The sequence below is a fragment of the Hemitrygon akajei genome, chromosome 18 (genome assembly GCF_048418815.1).
Source record: "Hemitrygon akajei chromosome 18, sHemAka1.3, whole genome shotgun sequence".
Classification (NCBI taxonomy): Eukaryota; Metazoa; Chordata; class Chondrichthyes; order Myliobatiformes; family Dasyatidae; genus Hemitrygon; species Hemitrygon akajei.
The window spans coordinates 13,259,093-13,275,068 of record NC_133141.1 but is presented as its reverse complement, the minus strand read 5'-3'; the positions used below and the strand labels follow the sequence as shown (position 1 = coordinate 13,275,068).

Genomic DNA, 15,976 nt, shown 5'->3' with positions numbered 1-15,976 from the left:
TATACCTTCACATTTCTAGCATTATCCTTGGGAGTATTCTCTGCACCAGCTCCAGTGCATGTGTCCTTTATTGTATAAAAATGGTAACCTGAACGATCAAGTCCCATTAGTGTGCTCAAGCTAAGGTTCAATGCAGGTTTAATACTCACTTTTCAATTCTGTCCCCTGAAATAAAGCTGAATACTTGATTTTCTTGTTTTTGTTTGTTCTTGTTAACTGTGCAACTCTTAGTCATTGGTGCATTTGTCCTTTGAGATCTTAGCTCCTCACGTGGGCTGTAGTCATTTGAGTAATAAGTGACCTCCTCCATTCTCCTGGCCAAAATGTACTGCCTCACATAGATCTGTGTTGAACTTCCTCTGTCTACTATGCAAGTTTATTGTGCCCTCCTATGATTTGTTGCAATCAACCTTGATAATGACGACTGTCCCCAATCTGATAGTATTTGGAAATTTTAAAAAGTGCTTTTGAGTCTAGAGTCTAAATCATTAATGTAACAGTGTGAACAGCAATGGTCCCAGCACTGGTCACCATGTTCTTGCTGTAAATAGCAACCTCTAGACTCCCAATTTGCATTGCAGTCATCTAGCAATCCATTTTGCCGACGGTTCCATTCGCTTTAACCTTATTTATTTTCATGGTTTAGGGTACCTGACTGCAGGCCTTTTGAAAATTAAGATGAATTCAGACGTGTTGCTTTGTGCAGGTGTATTGAACTATTTTACACTGTTAGCTAAGATGGTTAACCAGGGCTTCAGTTACAGCTGCAGTGACCATGACTAACTGTGCAGTTAATTATTTTGTGTAACATGTTATCATTCCTGGTATGGTGCACTGTATGTAAGGCAATTCGAATTGCATCTTTAATGCAGTCAAGTTTGTCTTTTGGAGTTCATAGTGCAGACTGGAGAAATAAGTACATACACTTACCTCCCTACACTGTTGCACACAGGACTGGCCATAATCATGCCAGTTATTCATACACTTGAGGTAAGAAGGGAGAAGATTAAGGTTTGGAAGGCTTGTCATGTCTTTTAACATTGAAGCAAATGAGCTTTTTTTAATTTCAGATCCATGCATCAGAACTCTCAAAACCGATTAATGGAGTGGCCTTCTTCGTTGTGAATAAAACCATAAGATATCCGAGCACCACCATTATTCTGTAACATTTAACCAGAAACTATGAGGCTATTTTTTAGGAAACGATTTGGTCCAGCAAAACTTGCTATGGTCAGTATAATATTTATGATATTTTTATTCATACTCCAAAGAGATGTAGTCAAACAGAGCCCAAAGGATGAATCTTGGTTTAGGGACTTAACAGGCAGGAAAGACAAAATGCTGGGAATTATGTTTGGAGCAGTGAACAATATCCGAGATTCAATGCCCAAGTTTCAGATCATTGCTCCAGATCGAGGCCAAGAGGCTGCTGATGACAACAAGAACTGTTTACCGGGATTTTACACTGCAGCAGAACTGAAGAGTTTCCTTCCTCGCCCTCCTGAAGATCCGAATGCACCTGGTGCTGATGCAAAGGCTTTTCATACGGATAATCTCTCCCCAGAACAGCAAAAGGAGAAAGACCATGGTTTTGAAAAGCATTGTTTCAACGCCTATGCCAGTGACCGCATCTCCTTGCACAGGAGCCTGGGACCAGACACACGACCTCCAGAGTAGGTTATTTCACATTTCTATTGTGAAGAGCTTTTATGGGGAGGGATGTTTGTTTGGTTAATAGCTGGCAAATGGAAAAGTTAGCAATTTAGGAACTCAGTTTCAACTTTAAGCAAGATACAAAAAAGGTCCATCTGGAGTATATAGCCTGATATCTCAAAGTATCCTATTAGTGCAAAATAACTTGTCCTGCAACCCCCCCCCCCCCAACAATTCCTGCATACACATTCCAAATGGGGATGGATTACTGCTGTTGACCCATTCTGACCAAGGAGACCACCAAGCTTTTTTCCTGTAGGACCTTTGAAACCAATGGACGGGTCAAAGTCAATTCTATCAGACTGGCCGACAAATAGAAACTTTTGGTGGATGAGCTCAAATCCTTTCCCTTCTCAGAAAATATTCTGCAGATTAAAGGGGGACTCCTCTCTTTGAAGCCAGGATCACAACCTAATTTCCTTTGCAAAAGCTTTTCTTATTTCTCCTTGTTTTCAACTCCTTAGACTCCACAAAAACTGTCCCATCTTGAAGAGGCAAATATTTTTTTCAATCTATGTGGTGCAGACTTTTTGGAGTAAATTCAATACTTGCACTTGGTTACTTTAAAAGCATTCTGTAGGCTAAGATCTCTCAACTCTTTTTGTGTTGCTTTGTGCAGGTGTATTGAACAGAGGTTCAGGCGTTGTCCTCCTCTGCCTTCAACCAGTGTGATTATAGTGTTCCACAATGAGGCCTGGTCCACCTTGCTGAGGACCGTCTATAGTGTGATGCATACTTCCCCAGCCATACTCTTGAAGGAAATCCTATTAGTGGATGATGCCAGCACAGATGGTGAGTTTTTTTAATAACCGGAGAACACTGCTGCATTTAAAGTGCCTTGTGTTTGAGTTTAGAAAAAAATAAATTTAAAAAAAACCTGATGATAATCTTACTGAGTTCATTCATACAATACAGTATATGATCATAATCCCATGACTGAAATATATGCCAGGCACTTAAAGCCCCTAATCAAATCACGGCACTGGCAGATTCCCTAGTGGGTCAGTAGGTAAATGGCATAGGACTAAGCCAGACAAATTGGGAAGATCCCACCAGTGACCTTCTGGCCTCTTGTTAGTTGATTGTACCCAGTTTCTGCTCGACTTTCTTGGCTTTAGTAAATGTAACCCCTCATCTCTGTAAAATCCTAGTGATTTCTACTGCATTTACCCTTGCTGAAGTGTCCACTACTCTAGCTGCAGCTTGATGTTTAAGCAATGATTAAGATATGAGACAGATTGGCGGGTCTTTGCCTATCAGACATGGTTCATGCTTGGGTGTTGTGTACCTGCATGTATAAAACCCCAGGGGTTTGCTTATTTAATGGCTCTAGCTTCATTATTTCTCTCCTTATTCATGTCCCATACCTGATTTTCCCATACAATTTAGCTCGGTTCTTTCTCTCAAAATGTTTTTGGCCTCTCACTCTGTACGAGCGAATAGCTTCTCTATCTCTGCTTCAACCCGCCCCCAACCAACTTCCTGCTACTGGTCACAGCTGCAAAAAGTGGAAGTATTCTTTTATTTTTCATCATGGTTATCATCGTCCTCAGTTTGCATAGCATTTGCCACATGACCGCTCTACAGTGGGACTATGATTATTACCACAGCATAGGAGTTTCAGGTAGCAGAACCACCGAGTATTGTAAATCTCTGCTTTAAACTTGTTCTTTGCACATCCCGTCCTTTTAATTTTGCCCCTGGTCCAGCACCCCCCATCACCACCCCCGCACCCCTGTCCAAGTCCTCTGCACAAATTGTGAGAACCTTCCCCTCTCTGTTATAAACATATCCACCCCAGCGCAATAGTTGGAATGTTCCATTTGGGTTGGAGATGGATCTTGTTTCTGTGCGTAGATAAAAAGCTGAACTGTATTGAAAAAAAGACTCATTCAGTGTTCACTGTGGGCTTTGTATTTTATCAGCAGCAGATAAAGGACAAAGCTTGTATAGCAGCAAGGGGTGGGGGGAAACACAGCCCAACATTCCCCACTGCAGCCTAACTTATCGCTGTAATGCATCCCACCTCCTTGGCTGTTATGCAAATATTGTATGTGACTAACATTAAGCTCCAGTAATTTCACACGTTAAACAATAGCAGCCAGATTCCTTTCCCCTTTCTGAGTTGAGATGAAACTGGATGCACTTTGATCTCTGGGGTGTAGAGAAATGATTACTTTTGGACAGTTAATGTCCCACTGATTTCCTGTTCCTCTCCCCCCCCCCCCCACCCCCGAGCCCAGCTGCCTTTCCATTCACTTGACAAAATAGCATGTTTTACCAGTTAAGATCTGTACTGGCTCAGAAAATGATTTATATTTAGAGATACAGCACAGTAACAGGCCCCTCTGGACTGCACTGCCCAAATACACCCATGTGACCAATCAACCTACTAACCCTTGCGTTTTTGTAACGTGGGAAGAAGCAGGACCACCTAGAGGAAACCTACACAGTCCTGGGGAGAAGATATGAGCTCCTTAGAGACAGCGGTGCATCAGTTCGCTGGTGCTGTAATAGCGTTACGCTAACTGTTACGCTTAAAATTTAGTATCACAGACCACTGTGGTTGATTGAAGCTTGTTGCCATGGCCAAGATGATCAATGATGTAAACGTACCACACTCGTGGAAAATGTTAGTTGGCCCATTCCTCATGAGAGTAAGTTCCGAGAGAGTACAGTGGAAATTTGAGGGGGGGGGGGGGAAGGATTGGTTTTGCTTCTAACTGCTCTCATTTCTGATCTGATCACCCTACTTTGTTCCTACTCTATTTTATTCCCATATTATTTTAGTCAAAGAGAGGCAGATTTGCATCCATATAGCACCTTTGGCCTCTCCATTCCAAAACACTGATGTAATAAACACAGCAGCTACTTCAAGAGCAACAGCAACGTGATACTGGTCAGATTAGCTGTATTAATGTGTTGAGAGAGAGACAAATGTTGATCAGGAAATCTGGGGTGATTTCCCCAGCACCTCTTCAAAATAATGTCTTAGATTCTTTTCTGTCCACCTGAAAGAACAAGACAAGATTACGTACAAATCATCCTCATAATTGAACCCATTTAGCCTATGTTTGGTTCTCATAACCTTCCATAAAAAATTTAAACCACATCATTCTCTTTTCCTCTTCACCTACTCGGTCTAATTGTGATCCTTCGAAGGGTTAGAGGTTGCAGTGGAGTGGGATGGGGGAGGTGTGCAGATGAGAGTAGACAGGACAGTTTAATGGGTTTACACATGAGATTCTGCAGATGCTGGGAATCTTGAGCAACACACTAAATGTTGGAGGGGAATAAACAGTTGACGTTTTGGGCCAAAGACACTTAATCCTTATCAAAGAGCTTTAGTGATTGATGCGGCATCAGTGTACAACGAAACTGTTTCTATTTAAGTGTTTTGACAAAACTAAATGCTCAACCTCCTGGAGAAAAAATCAATTTGATTGTCAAGCTGAATCCTATTAATTACACAAATGGCTCCCAAGGGAGCTGAAAATACTACACTCATGCTCATGTGTTTAGTTTATCCAATTGTGCAGTTAATAAAGTTTAAACTACCTTTTTTATATATGGTGTTTTCATTTCCAGTGACCAAGGCAGCCTAGTTTTTAGACAAGTCTTTTGGTGGCTAAAATGTAAATATTCATTTTTAACTGGATTTCATTGAAGCATCACATAGAAACATAGAAAACCTACAGCACAATACAGGCCCTTCGGCCCACAAAGTTGTGCCAAACATGTCCCTACCTTAGAAATTACTAGGGTTACCCATAGCCCTCTGTTTTTCTAAGCTCCATGTACCTGTCCAAAAGTCTCTTAAAAGACCCTATCGTATCCACCTCCATCACTTTTGCCGGCAGCCCATTCCACGCACTCACCACTTTCTGAGTAAAAAACTTACCCCTGACATCTCCTCTGTACCTACTCCCCAGCACCTTAAACCTGTGTCCTCTTGTGGCAACCACTTCAGCTCTGGGAAAAAGCCTCTGACTATCCACACAATCAATGCCTCTTATCATCTTATACACCTCTATCAAGTCACCTCTCATCCTCCGTTGCTCCAAGGAGAAAAGGCTGAGTTCGCTCAACCTATTTTCATAAGGTATGCTCCCCAATCCAGGCAATATCCTTGTGAACCTCCTCTGCGCCCTTTCTATGGCTTCCACATCCTTCCTGTAGTGAGGTGACCAGAACTGAGCACAGTGCTCCAAGTGGGGTCTGACCAGGGTCCTATATAGCTGCAACATTACCTCTTGGCTCTTAAATTCAATTCCATTATTGATGAAGGCTAATACACCGTACACCTTCTTAACCACAGAGTCAACCTGTGCAGCAGCTTTGAGCGTCCTATGGACTCAGACCCCAAGATCCCTCTGATCCTCCACACTGCCAAGAGTCTTACCATTAATACTATATTCCGCCATCATATTTGACCTACCAAAATGAACCACTTCACACTTATCTGGGTTGAACTCCATCTGCCACTTCTCAGCCCAGTTTTGCATCCTATCAATGTCCCACTGTAACCTCTGACAGCCCTCCACACTATGCACAACACCTGCAACCTTTGTGTCATCAGCAAATTTACTAACCCATCCCTCCACTTCCTCATCCAGGTCATTTATAAAAATCACAAAGAGTAAGGGTCCCAGAACAGATCCCTGAGGCACTCCACTGGTGAATAAAATAACTAAAAATATATTTAAAAGGTGTAGTCTTAAATGAATGACAATGAATGTTGATGTGCTGTTGTATCACGAACAACATTGCAGCCAAGCATTCTTGCCCAATGTCACTTTCTAATGAGATATAGTGATCATTTAGGAATTTTATTCTCTGTTTCTATCCCATCCCTCACATAATTCAGAGATGCTGAGGCCAATTTGTTGGGTTGGATTGGATTAGTCAGCTAACAGCACAGAGCAGAGCCTGGATCTGGAACAAAATTTTTAAAACTGCTGATGCTGGAATCAAAACTCAAAACAGGAAAATGCTGGAAATACTTGGGCAGCACCTGTGGAAAGTGAAACAGTTAAAATTGCAAGTTTAAAATTGACATAATAGATCATGTTGTTTGCTTATATTGTGGCAATTAACATTCTCACACCTCTAATTAAACAGTAACATATAATGGTCAAGCTATTCTTCATTTTAATCCACTCCAGAATATGTCCGTTTTGTAAGTTGTGTTGCTGAGACATGAGTGTAATTGTTCTGTGCTAAAGCAGTGAAGCAAAATGAATTTTGATTTTCCAGACGCTTTAAAAGAACAACTGGATGAATATGTAAAGCAGTTTCGGATAGTGAAAGTCATCCGGCAGGTGGAGAGGAAAGGATTAATAACTGCAAGGCTCCTGGGTGCCAGTGAGGCGACAGGAGAAGTGCTAACCTTTCTTGATGCTCACTGTAAGTATATTCCTGTGTCACTTCCCAATATTACATGGACAGTTTAATGCAGACTGGGCATCCTGCCTAGAGGTGACCTTATGGGTTTCCTCCCACGTTCCAATGACGTGCGGTTATGGTTAGTGAATTGTGGGCATGCTATGTTGGTGCCAGAAGTGTGGCAAAACCTGCGGGGAATTGAATGCAAAAGTAGGGAGGTTTCATTTCATTTATTTAAGGGACTGGTGAGACACATCTGGAATACTGTGCACGGTATCGATGTCTGTGTTTGAGGAAGGATGTAGATGTGTTGGAAGCAGTCTGTCGAAGGTTTACTGAACTGAAACCTGAAATGGATTGTCTCACCAAGAAACATTGAATAGGTTGGGTTTGTATCTGCTGGAGTTTAGAGGAGCGGAAGGTCCTGAGGAGTCAATGGACAATAGAGAGGAAGAAATTGGGTTCTACTATCCTGCCTTTTCTTCCAGTATATAAACATCGAGTAAAATCTTATACCATCCATTCTCAGCTTAACCAGAAGGCATGATACTAGGCGTAGTTGCAGGATACCTCTAAGGATGTGAAGGTTACAAGGAGAAAATGAATTACTGACAGTTGTGTAGATTTTATGGGTGCTACAGATTAGAAGAAGCAGCCAAGATGAAGCTTTGAGGTGTGGGAAGCATTAAGGGAGTGTCTAAATGCTAAGGGACTTGTATTTTAACAGACAGATGTAAGGAGGTGCAAAAGAGGGCTGTGTGTTTCCGATATTTTCTCCCCACCCCCAAAAGAAACCATTTTCCTTGCCCAAAGAAATTGCAATATGCTTGAGGTTGTGGAAGGTATTATGTAGATTTTTTTTCTGCTTTGCTTCCCTTTCTCTAAAATCAGCAATATCAACAATATTGCCACTCCTCTCCCTTGCCCCAGCCTTTATCGAGAGGTCACCTAATTGTATTTTGTAGTGCCACCCACGTGATCAATTCTTAATCTCCTGGGCACGTCAACAAGCTGAGGTAGATGTGGGAAATGATCTCCCAGGGAGGACAAGTTATTCCTGCGGTTCAAGAAAGCCCAGGAATCAGTTCCCTGTTAGTTAGATATTGGTATATGTCACAAAGAAGACTTCAAATGAGAAGAACTGTTCAGCTGATGGGTAAATTAAGCCTATAAGATATGGGAGCAGAATCAAGTTATTTAGCCCATCGAGTCTGCTTCAACATTCCATCACAGCTGATCCATTTTCCCTCCCAACCCCAATCTCCTGCCTTCTCCCCTGACCAATCAAGAATCTATCAACCTGCCTTAAATATACATAAAGACTTGTCCCCCACAGCTACCTGTAGCAGTGAATTCCACAGATTCACCACTCTCTAGCTGAAGAATTCCTCCTCATCTCCATTCTAAAAGGACACCCCTCTATTCTGAGGCTGTGTCCTCTGGTCTCAGAATCTCTCGCCACAGGAAACATCCTCTCTACATCCACTCTATCAAGAGCTTCCAACATTCGACAGGTTTCAATGAGGTCACCCCTCATTCTTCTGAATTCCAGTGAATACAGGCACAGAGCCATCAAACACTCTTCATATGACAAGCTGTTTAATCCTGGAAACATTTTTGTGAACCTCCTTTGAACCCTCTCCAGTTTCAGCACAATCTTTATAAGATAAGGGGTCCAAACCTGCTCTCAATACTCCAAGTGAGGTCTGACCAGTGCTTTATAAAGTCTCAACATCACATCCTTGCTTTTATATTCTGGTCCTCTTGAAATGAATGCTGACATCACATTTGCCTTCCTCACCACAGACTCAACCGGCAAATTGACCTTTAGGGAATCCTGCACAAGGACTCCTAAATCCCATTACACCTCAGAATTTTGTATTTTCTCTCCATTTAGAAAATAGTCAACCTTTTAATTTCTTCTACCAAAGTGCATGGTCATACACTTCCTGACACTGTATTCCACCCGTTTCTTCTTGCCCCCTTGTCCTAAACTAAGTCCTTCTGTAGCTTATTTCTTCAAAACTACCTGGCCCTCAACCAATCTTTGTATCATCTGCAGACTTTGCAACAAAGCGTTCAATTCCATCATCCAAATCATTGACATATATCATAAAAGGAATTGGTCCCAACTCAGACCCCTGTGGAACACCAATAGTCACCAGCAGCCAACCAGCAAAGGCTCCCTTCATTCCCACTCTGCCTCCTGCCAATTGGCTACTGCTTTATTCATGCTAGAATCTTTCCTGTAATACTATGGGCTCATAGCTTGTTAAGTAGCCTTGTATATGGCAGCTTGTCAAAGGGCTTCTGAAAATCCAAGTACACAACATGAACCGATTCTCCTTTGTCTATCCTGCTTGTTATTTCTTCAAAGAATTCCACCAGATTAGTCAGGCAAGATTTTCCCTTGAGGAAACTATGCTGACTACGGCCTATTTTTTCATGTATCTCCAAGTGTCCTGAGACCTCATCCTCAGTAATCGACTCCAACATCTTCCCAGCCACTGAGGTCAGACTAACTGGCCTATCATTTCCTTTCTTCTGCCTCTCTCTGATTGCAATTTAATTCAGTTGACTGTAATATTACTGAGGTGTGGCTTGTTCTCGTACCATTAAATTGTGAATGAATTCTAAATTGGAATGAAAAAGTAGAAGGGTGGGTTAGTAGGTTTGCTGGTGGGGGTGTTATGGATAGTGTGGAGGGCTGTCAGAGGTTACAGCGGGACATCGATAGGATGCAGAACTAGGCTGAGAAATGACAAATGGAGTTCAACCCAGATAAGTGTGAAGTGGTTCATTTTGGTAGGTCAAATATGATGGCAGAATATAGTATTAATGGTAAGACTCTTGGCAGAATGGAGGATCAGGGGGACCTTGGGGTCCGAGTCCATAGGACACTCAAATCAGCTGAGCAGGTTGATGATATTGTTAAGAAGGCTTATGGTGTGTTGGCATTCAACAACCGTGTGATTGAGTTCAAGAGCCGAGAGGTAATGTTACAGCTCTATAGGACCCTGGTCAGACCCCACTTGGAGTACTGTGTTCAGTTCTGGTCACCTCACTACAGGAAGGATGTAGAAAGGGTGCAGAGGAGATTTACAAGGATGTTGCCTAGATTGGAGGGCGTACCTTATGAGAACAGGTTGAGTGAACTTGGACTTTTCTCCTTGGAGCGATGGAGGATGAGAGGTAACCTAATAGGGAGTGTTTAGGATGATGAGAGGCATTGATCGTGTAGATAGTCAGAGGCTTTTCCCCGGGACTGAGATGGCTAACATGAAGGGGCATAGTTTTAAGGTGCTTGGAAGTAGGTACTGTACAAGGGGGATGTCAGGGGTAAGTTTTTCAGCAGAGTGAAAGCGACCAACCCCTGAAAGTGGTTACACAAGTAGATAGAGGGGTAAATAAGGCATATGGTATGGTTGTCTTTGTAGTTTTGGGCACTGAGGTAAAAGAATTGGGAAGTCATGTTGCAGCTGTCTAAAACTTGGATTAGGCTGTACTTCAAGTATTGTGGCAAGTTCTAGTTGCCCCATCACTGGAAGGATGGAGAGGGTACAAAAGAGGTTTACCAGGACGTTGCCCGGAGAGCACGAGACGTTGGATAAAATTGGATTGCTTTCTCTGGGGCATCAGAGGCTGAGGGGAGATCGGGTAGAAACTGATAAAATTATAGATAGGATAGAACATTTTTTATCCCCAGTGTGGCGATGTCAAAGACTAGGTGTCCATTTAAGCTGAGAGGGATAAAATTCAAAGGAGATGTGTGGGGCAATTTTTTTTTTACAGTGAGTGGTAAGAGGCGGAAATGGATATGGTAGAGTTGTTCTATTTATTTATGGGTATGGCACTGTACCAGGCCCAACAAGCCCATGTCCAATTACACCGATGTGATCAATTGACCTACTAACCCATACGTCTTTGGGATGCGGGAGGAAACCGGAGCACCCGGAGGAAATCCACGCGGTCATGGGGAGTACTTACAAACTCCTTTCAGACAGCGGTCAGACTGAACCTATTATGCTACCATTGGAACTAATTTTTAAAGGCTTTTAGATAAGCAAATGTATATGCAGGGAATGTTGGGATATGGATCCTATGCAGGCAGAAGAACCTGGCAGTATGTTTGGCACAGATGAGGTGAAGGGCCTGGCCCCATGACGTATGTTTCTATATTCTAATAGTAGAAGTTGAACATCAATGAAGATGAGCTTCTGCAGAACTAACTGTGCCCTCATGGGAATTAGAAATTAACATTTGCTACTTTCATGATCAAATGTAGAATTTCAGAAAACTTTCCCTTTTGTCGCGTGCTTTTGATGCCATGGGCTTCGCAGTTGTTTTAGACTGCCATTAACTGAGCCAGAAAACTATTCTAGACTCAGATCTAGGACTCTGCTACTAACGTTGATCATTAGTAAAATGTATTAAATATGTTGACAGTTCAATGAAGAAAAACAGAATAATGTCAATTTGAAAGAGCTGCACAGAAACCGAGCTCTGGACCGGAACATGTCTGGGTTACCCTTGGCTGATGCAATGTGGTGAAGGGGGGGGAAAATGAGGAAGTCTAGAAGGGCAGAAGTTGTTCAGCTGCATCTAAAGGAACTTGTCCAGGAAGTGAGACTATGGAGGGAAGGCAGTTGATTGGGATTACAGAGAAAACAGTTTTTGTCAGTAACAAAACCTGGCAGATGGATTAGATAGGCAAATCTGAAACAAAAACAGAAGATGTTGGCAATACTTTCAGAAGGCTGATAATATCTATGGAGGAAGAACTCTTTGATGTTTCAAATGCTTTTTGTTTGTTATACAGCTCTCTGGTTTGGCTTATCTGCATACCAACAATATTGCTTTCCGGAAATGGAGAAAGGAAGATTGGAGATGGGGAAAATTCTTTTGCTTAAGGTTTATATAAAAGTAATTTCTAATCTCTCAATATTTAGGTGAGTGCTTTGGTGGCTGGTTGGAACCTTTGCTGGGAAGAATAGCTGAAAATTACACGGCTGTGGTGAGCCCTGACATCACCACCATTGATCTGAATACATTTGAGGTGTCCAAACCAGTCCAGTATGAAAGACACCACAACCGGGGTAACTTTGATTGGAGTTTGTCATTTGGATGGGAGGCTCTTCCACCTCACGAAATAGCAAGAAGAAAAGATGAAACGTATCCCATCAAGTGAGTGTTTTGTGTTTTTGTTTTTATTGACTTTTTGCATTCAATAGCTTGCATGCAAAATGGAATGGTACACCCAAGGATCATAACCTGTAGAATTGTTAAAAGGATAGAGGTAGGCCACTTGGCCCATTGGGTTCATGCTAGCTCCTTTGTAGATTAATTTATTCTTAACTGATTTCTCTGCTCTTGTGCAGAGCCCTTTAAATTATTCTCAAGAGCCCACTTATTTATTTTGAAAACACTGATCGGTTCTGTTTCACCATCACTTTAAGGCAACGAGTCAGTTTGCATCCCCCTGTCACTTTTTGTTTTGCCTTTTATCTCTGTCCACCGGTCTCTGAAACACTACAGTGGCATGTTCTACAGTGCCAGTGATCAGAAAATGGGGGTTCAATTCCTCCACTGTCTGTCGGGTGTTTGTCCATTCTTTCTGTAGCTGCATGGGTTTCCCCTGCTGCTCCAGTTTTCTCCTACGTTCCAAAAAGACGTACAGGTTAGGGTTAGTAAGTTGCAGGCCAGAAGCATGGAGACATTTGCAGGCTACCTCCAGCGCATCCTCGGACTATGTTGGTTATTGACCCAAATGACGCATTTCGCTGAATAATTTGATGCATGTATGACAAATAAAGCTAATCTTTTTTAAAAAAGCTTTCCTCTTAAATAATGCTACATCTAAGCCAGTTGTGATCTTGTACACTTTTAGAAAATCTCTTCAGAGCTTTCTATGCGCTGAGAAGTACACCACCAACTTTTCCAGTCTAACCCAGTAGCTGAATTCCGGTAAAACTTCTCCGCATCCTCTTGGGGCTCTGCACAACACTCCTATGGTATATTGCAGTGACAATGTATTCAAGTTGGGGTCCAATAATAGTTCAACATAACCTCCTCATTTTTGTACCTGGTGCTTCTATTTAAGAAACCTAGAATCCACACGCTTTGCTGAACGTTCTCAAAATCCTGCCACTATCAAAATACATTGCACATATACAACCAGGACCTTCTGTTCTTTACAACGGTCACTTTATCTATATCTCTCATAATTTATTACCCATACTGCCAGCTTATTTATGTCCTCCTGCAGGCCCAGTCTTAGGTTAATTCCTAATGGCCAGCCCCCAGCTGTCCTACGGGCATTATATCCTAGCCTAACAGTATTGCCATACACTGCAGAACGAAGTCCCATCGGTATGATTAGTGACAGGAGAATCTAGAGGTGAAAGAATATGCTGCTATATAATTACACCAATAGAACAGCAATTGGTTCTCATAGACATTAAAAAGCTCTCTTGTACAATATATCAAAAAATGCTGACATTATTATTGCGTGAGAATGCTTCACTTACACAGGATGCCACATTTTAGTGGGTGGCTTAGTGGAGCTGGTGCCCTTATTTCACCCTATGCCATTGAAAAAAAATCCACTTCTCTGACCAACAAGGGCGAGGTCTTTTTAAACTTTTTCCCCCCAAATGTTGTGCATGAAGAAAGGGAAATTTTGCAAGGTACTGTGGGTAATGGGTGGGGTAGCTTGGCATCGCGGAACATCGAACCATAGTTCAAGAAGAGACCGGTGCCGATGAACGTGAGGGGCATCAACAGATGACAAGGCAGAGGAAAAGTCCATAAATCGTCAAATATCTTTCACTGTACACTATCTACACTATGCACACTTCAAAGTGGTCGCTGAGATAAACCCATTGCAGAGGTCAAAAATCTGGTTGTGGTTGAAGCTTGCTTGTCTCTTAACCTCTGTGGGTTTTTCTTGCTTTTTAAGTAAATGGATGGTGTATTGACACTTGTTCCCACCCCTACCTTACAGGCTATAATTAACAAAATAATTACTGTACCAAAGAAATACAGCTGTGACGTTGCTGGGGTGAAATTGCACCCTAGTACAATCTTTTACCTGTATTAAATATTTTTAATTATATATTTTTCTGTATAACCTATTTTCCTCTTTTTGGCTATGAGACAACTGTATTTATTATAATTGTATATAATCTGAAAAGCATGCCTTCCCCATAATAGTTGATTTTTAATTCGATTCCAAGTGAATATTAGAACCAAAGGCAAAGAAATTTTTTAAAATGGTAAGTGTGAGATGGTACTGGGACCACCCACAAGAAACGTTAGTGGCCTTTGAGTAAATCTGTGTGATATAGCACGCTATTGATGGGACAGGCCCCATTTGTGAAGGCCCAAGCTAATATGGTGGGATAATGTTTGGGAAATGTGAATATGGTTGGGGGATAAGGGGTGTTGTTCAGGGTGCAATGAGATGATCAGCAAACAACTTCAGGAGCTGCCAGAGTCATGCATGTTAGTGAAGCCTTTTGATATCCCTGGCAACTTTCTTGCTGTGATTTTGTCACCAGTTTTAATAACCTGTCTTTGAGGAGCATGAAGCAATTCTGATTCCAATCATTTCCAGATTGAAAGATTGGCCAAAATGACACTTGTATGAAGCTGTTGTTTTTTTTTTTTCTCTCCCTAAACTTTGTTTCCAAGGATAATAATTTAACTAATGAGTTGAAGATTTTCAGGCTGAGCCTGAATTTGCCAGGAAATTTTACCATTTGTAATGATGTAAAAGGAAATTTTACCATTTGTAATGATGTAAAAGGAGACGGGCCAAAGGAGGTTCACAATAATGATCCTAGGAATGAAAGTGTTAACATATGAGGAGTGTTTAATGGCTCTGGGCCTGTACTCACTGGAATTTAGAAGAATAGCGGGGGACATCTCCTTGAACCCTACTGAATCTTGAAAGGCTTAGATAGAATGGAAGTGAAGAGGATGGTTCCAATAGTGGGAAACTCGGACCAGGGGAGACAGCCTCAGAATAGAGGGGCGTCCTTTTAGAATGGAGATTAGGAGGAATTTCTTTAGCCAGAGAGTGGTAAATCTGTGGAAGTTAAGTCATTGGGTATATTTAAAGCATATGTTGATAAGTTCTTGATTAGTAAGGGTGTCAAAAGTTATGGGCAAAAAGCGGGGAGAATGGGTTTGAGAGAGAAAATAAACCCACTATGATCAAATGGCGGATTAGTCAGGATGGACCAAATAACCTAATTGTGCTCCTATGTCTAATGGTCAAAAATGAGGAAACTACAGAAATAATGAACTTGGCAGCATGGTGATCTGCTCCACTCGGCTTTAAACTTGAACAAACTGACAAGTTTATTCTTGCCACTTGAGTTATTAATGCACTCAATGTTGACTGCTAATTATTTGGTACTGCAGCTGACTTTAAAATTGGGAGTAACATAGTAATAATTTTCACTTGCGATACTTGTCTCTTGGCCTGGGAAACTTAAGAGTTACATGAGGCTTTTCAAGCTGTGGAGCCTCACCCAGCAGTTGTGAAAGAGTTTTATTTCCTTTTTCCATTTTATACAGTTCAAAGATCCCATCTTACCAGATTTGCAATGCAAAGCTCTTTTTTTGTTGTTGTTTGAAGATTATTCATTACCAGACTTTCACCTCTCTTTGTGTGATAAGAAAATGAAAGCATTGCTACAATGGCCTACACGCTGCATATCTGTGACTGATCTGAAAGGGAATTGGGTTTAACGATTCTGATACTGTAGCCAGTGTGTGAACTAGTCTTGCCACCTTCCACCTGCCCCATGACTCTGGGAGAAACTGTACAGATTATGATTCACCACTGTACCAAGATGTGAAGCCGTAGTTT

General features: G+C 41.7%; 1 protein-coding gene across 4 annotated transcripts in view; it reads left to right on the top strand.

The window, feature by feature from the left end:
* The window catches only part of LOC140741108 (polypeptide N-acetylgalactosaminyltransferase 6-like), a 74,696-nt gene that overhangs the window by 40,278 nt on the left and 18,442 nt on the right, over positions 1 to 15,976 (top strand). For all 4 annotated transcript variants that reach the window (XM_073070869.1, XM_073070868.1, XM_073070870.1 and 1 more), the window contains 4 exons: positions 1,071 to 1,673; positions 2,333 to 2,505; positions 6,970 to 7,119; positions 12,048 to 12,282. In XM_073070869.1, coding sequence (XP_072926970.1) covers positions 1,183 to 1,673; positions 2,333 to 2,505; positions 6,970 to 7,119; positions 12,048 to 12,282 — 1,049 coding nt within the window. In that variant the 5' untranslated portion in view covers positions 1,071 to 1,182. The remainder of the gene's footprint in view (positions 1 to 1,070; positions 1,674 to 2,332; positions 2,506 to 6,969; positions 7,120 to 12,047; positions 12,283 to 15,976) is intronic.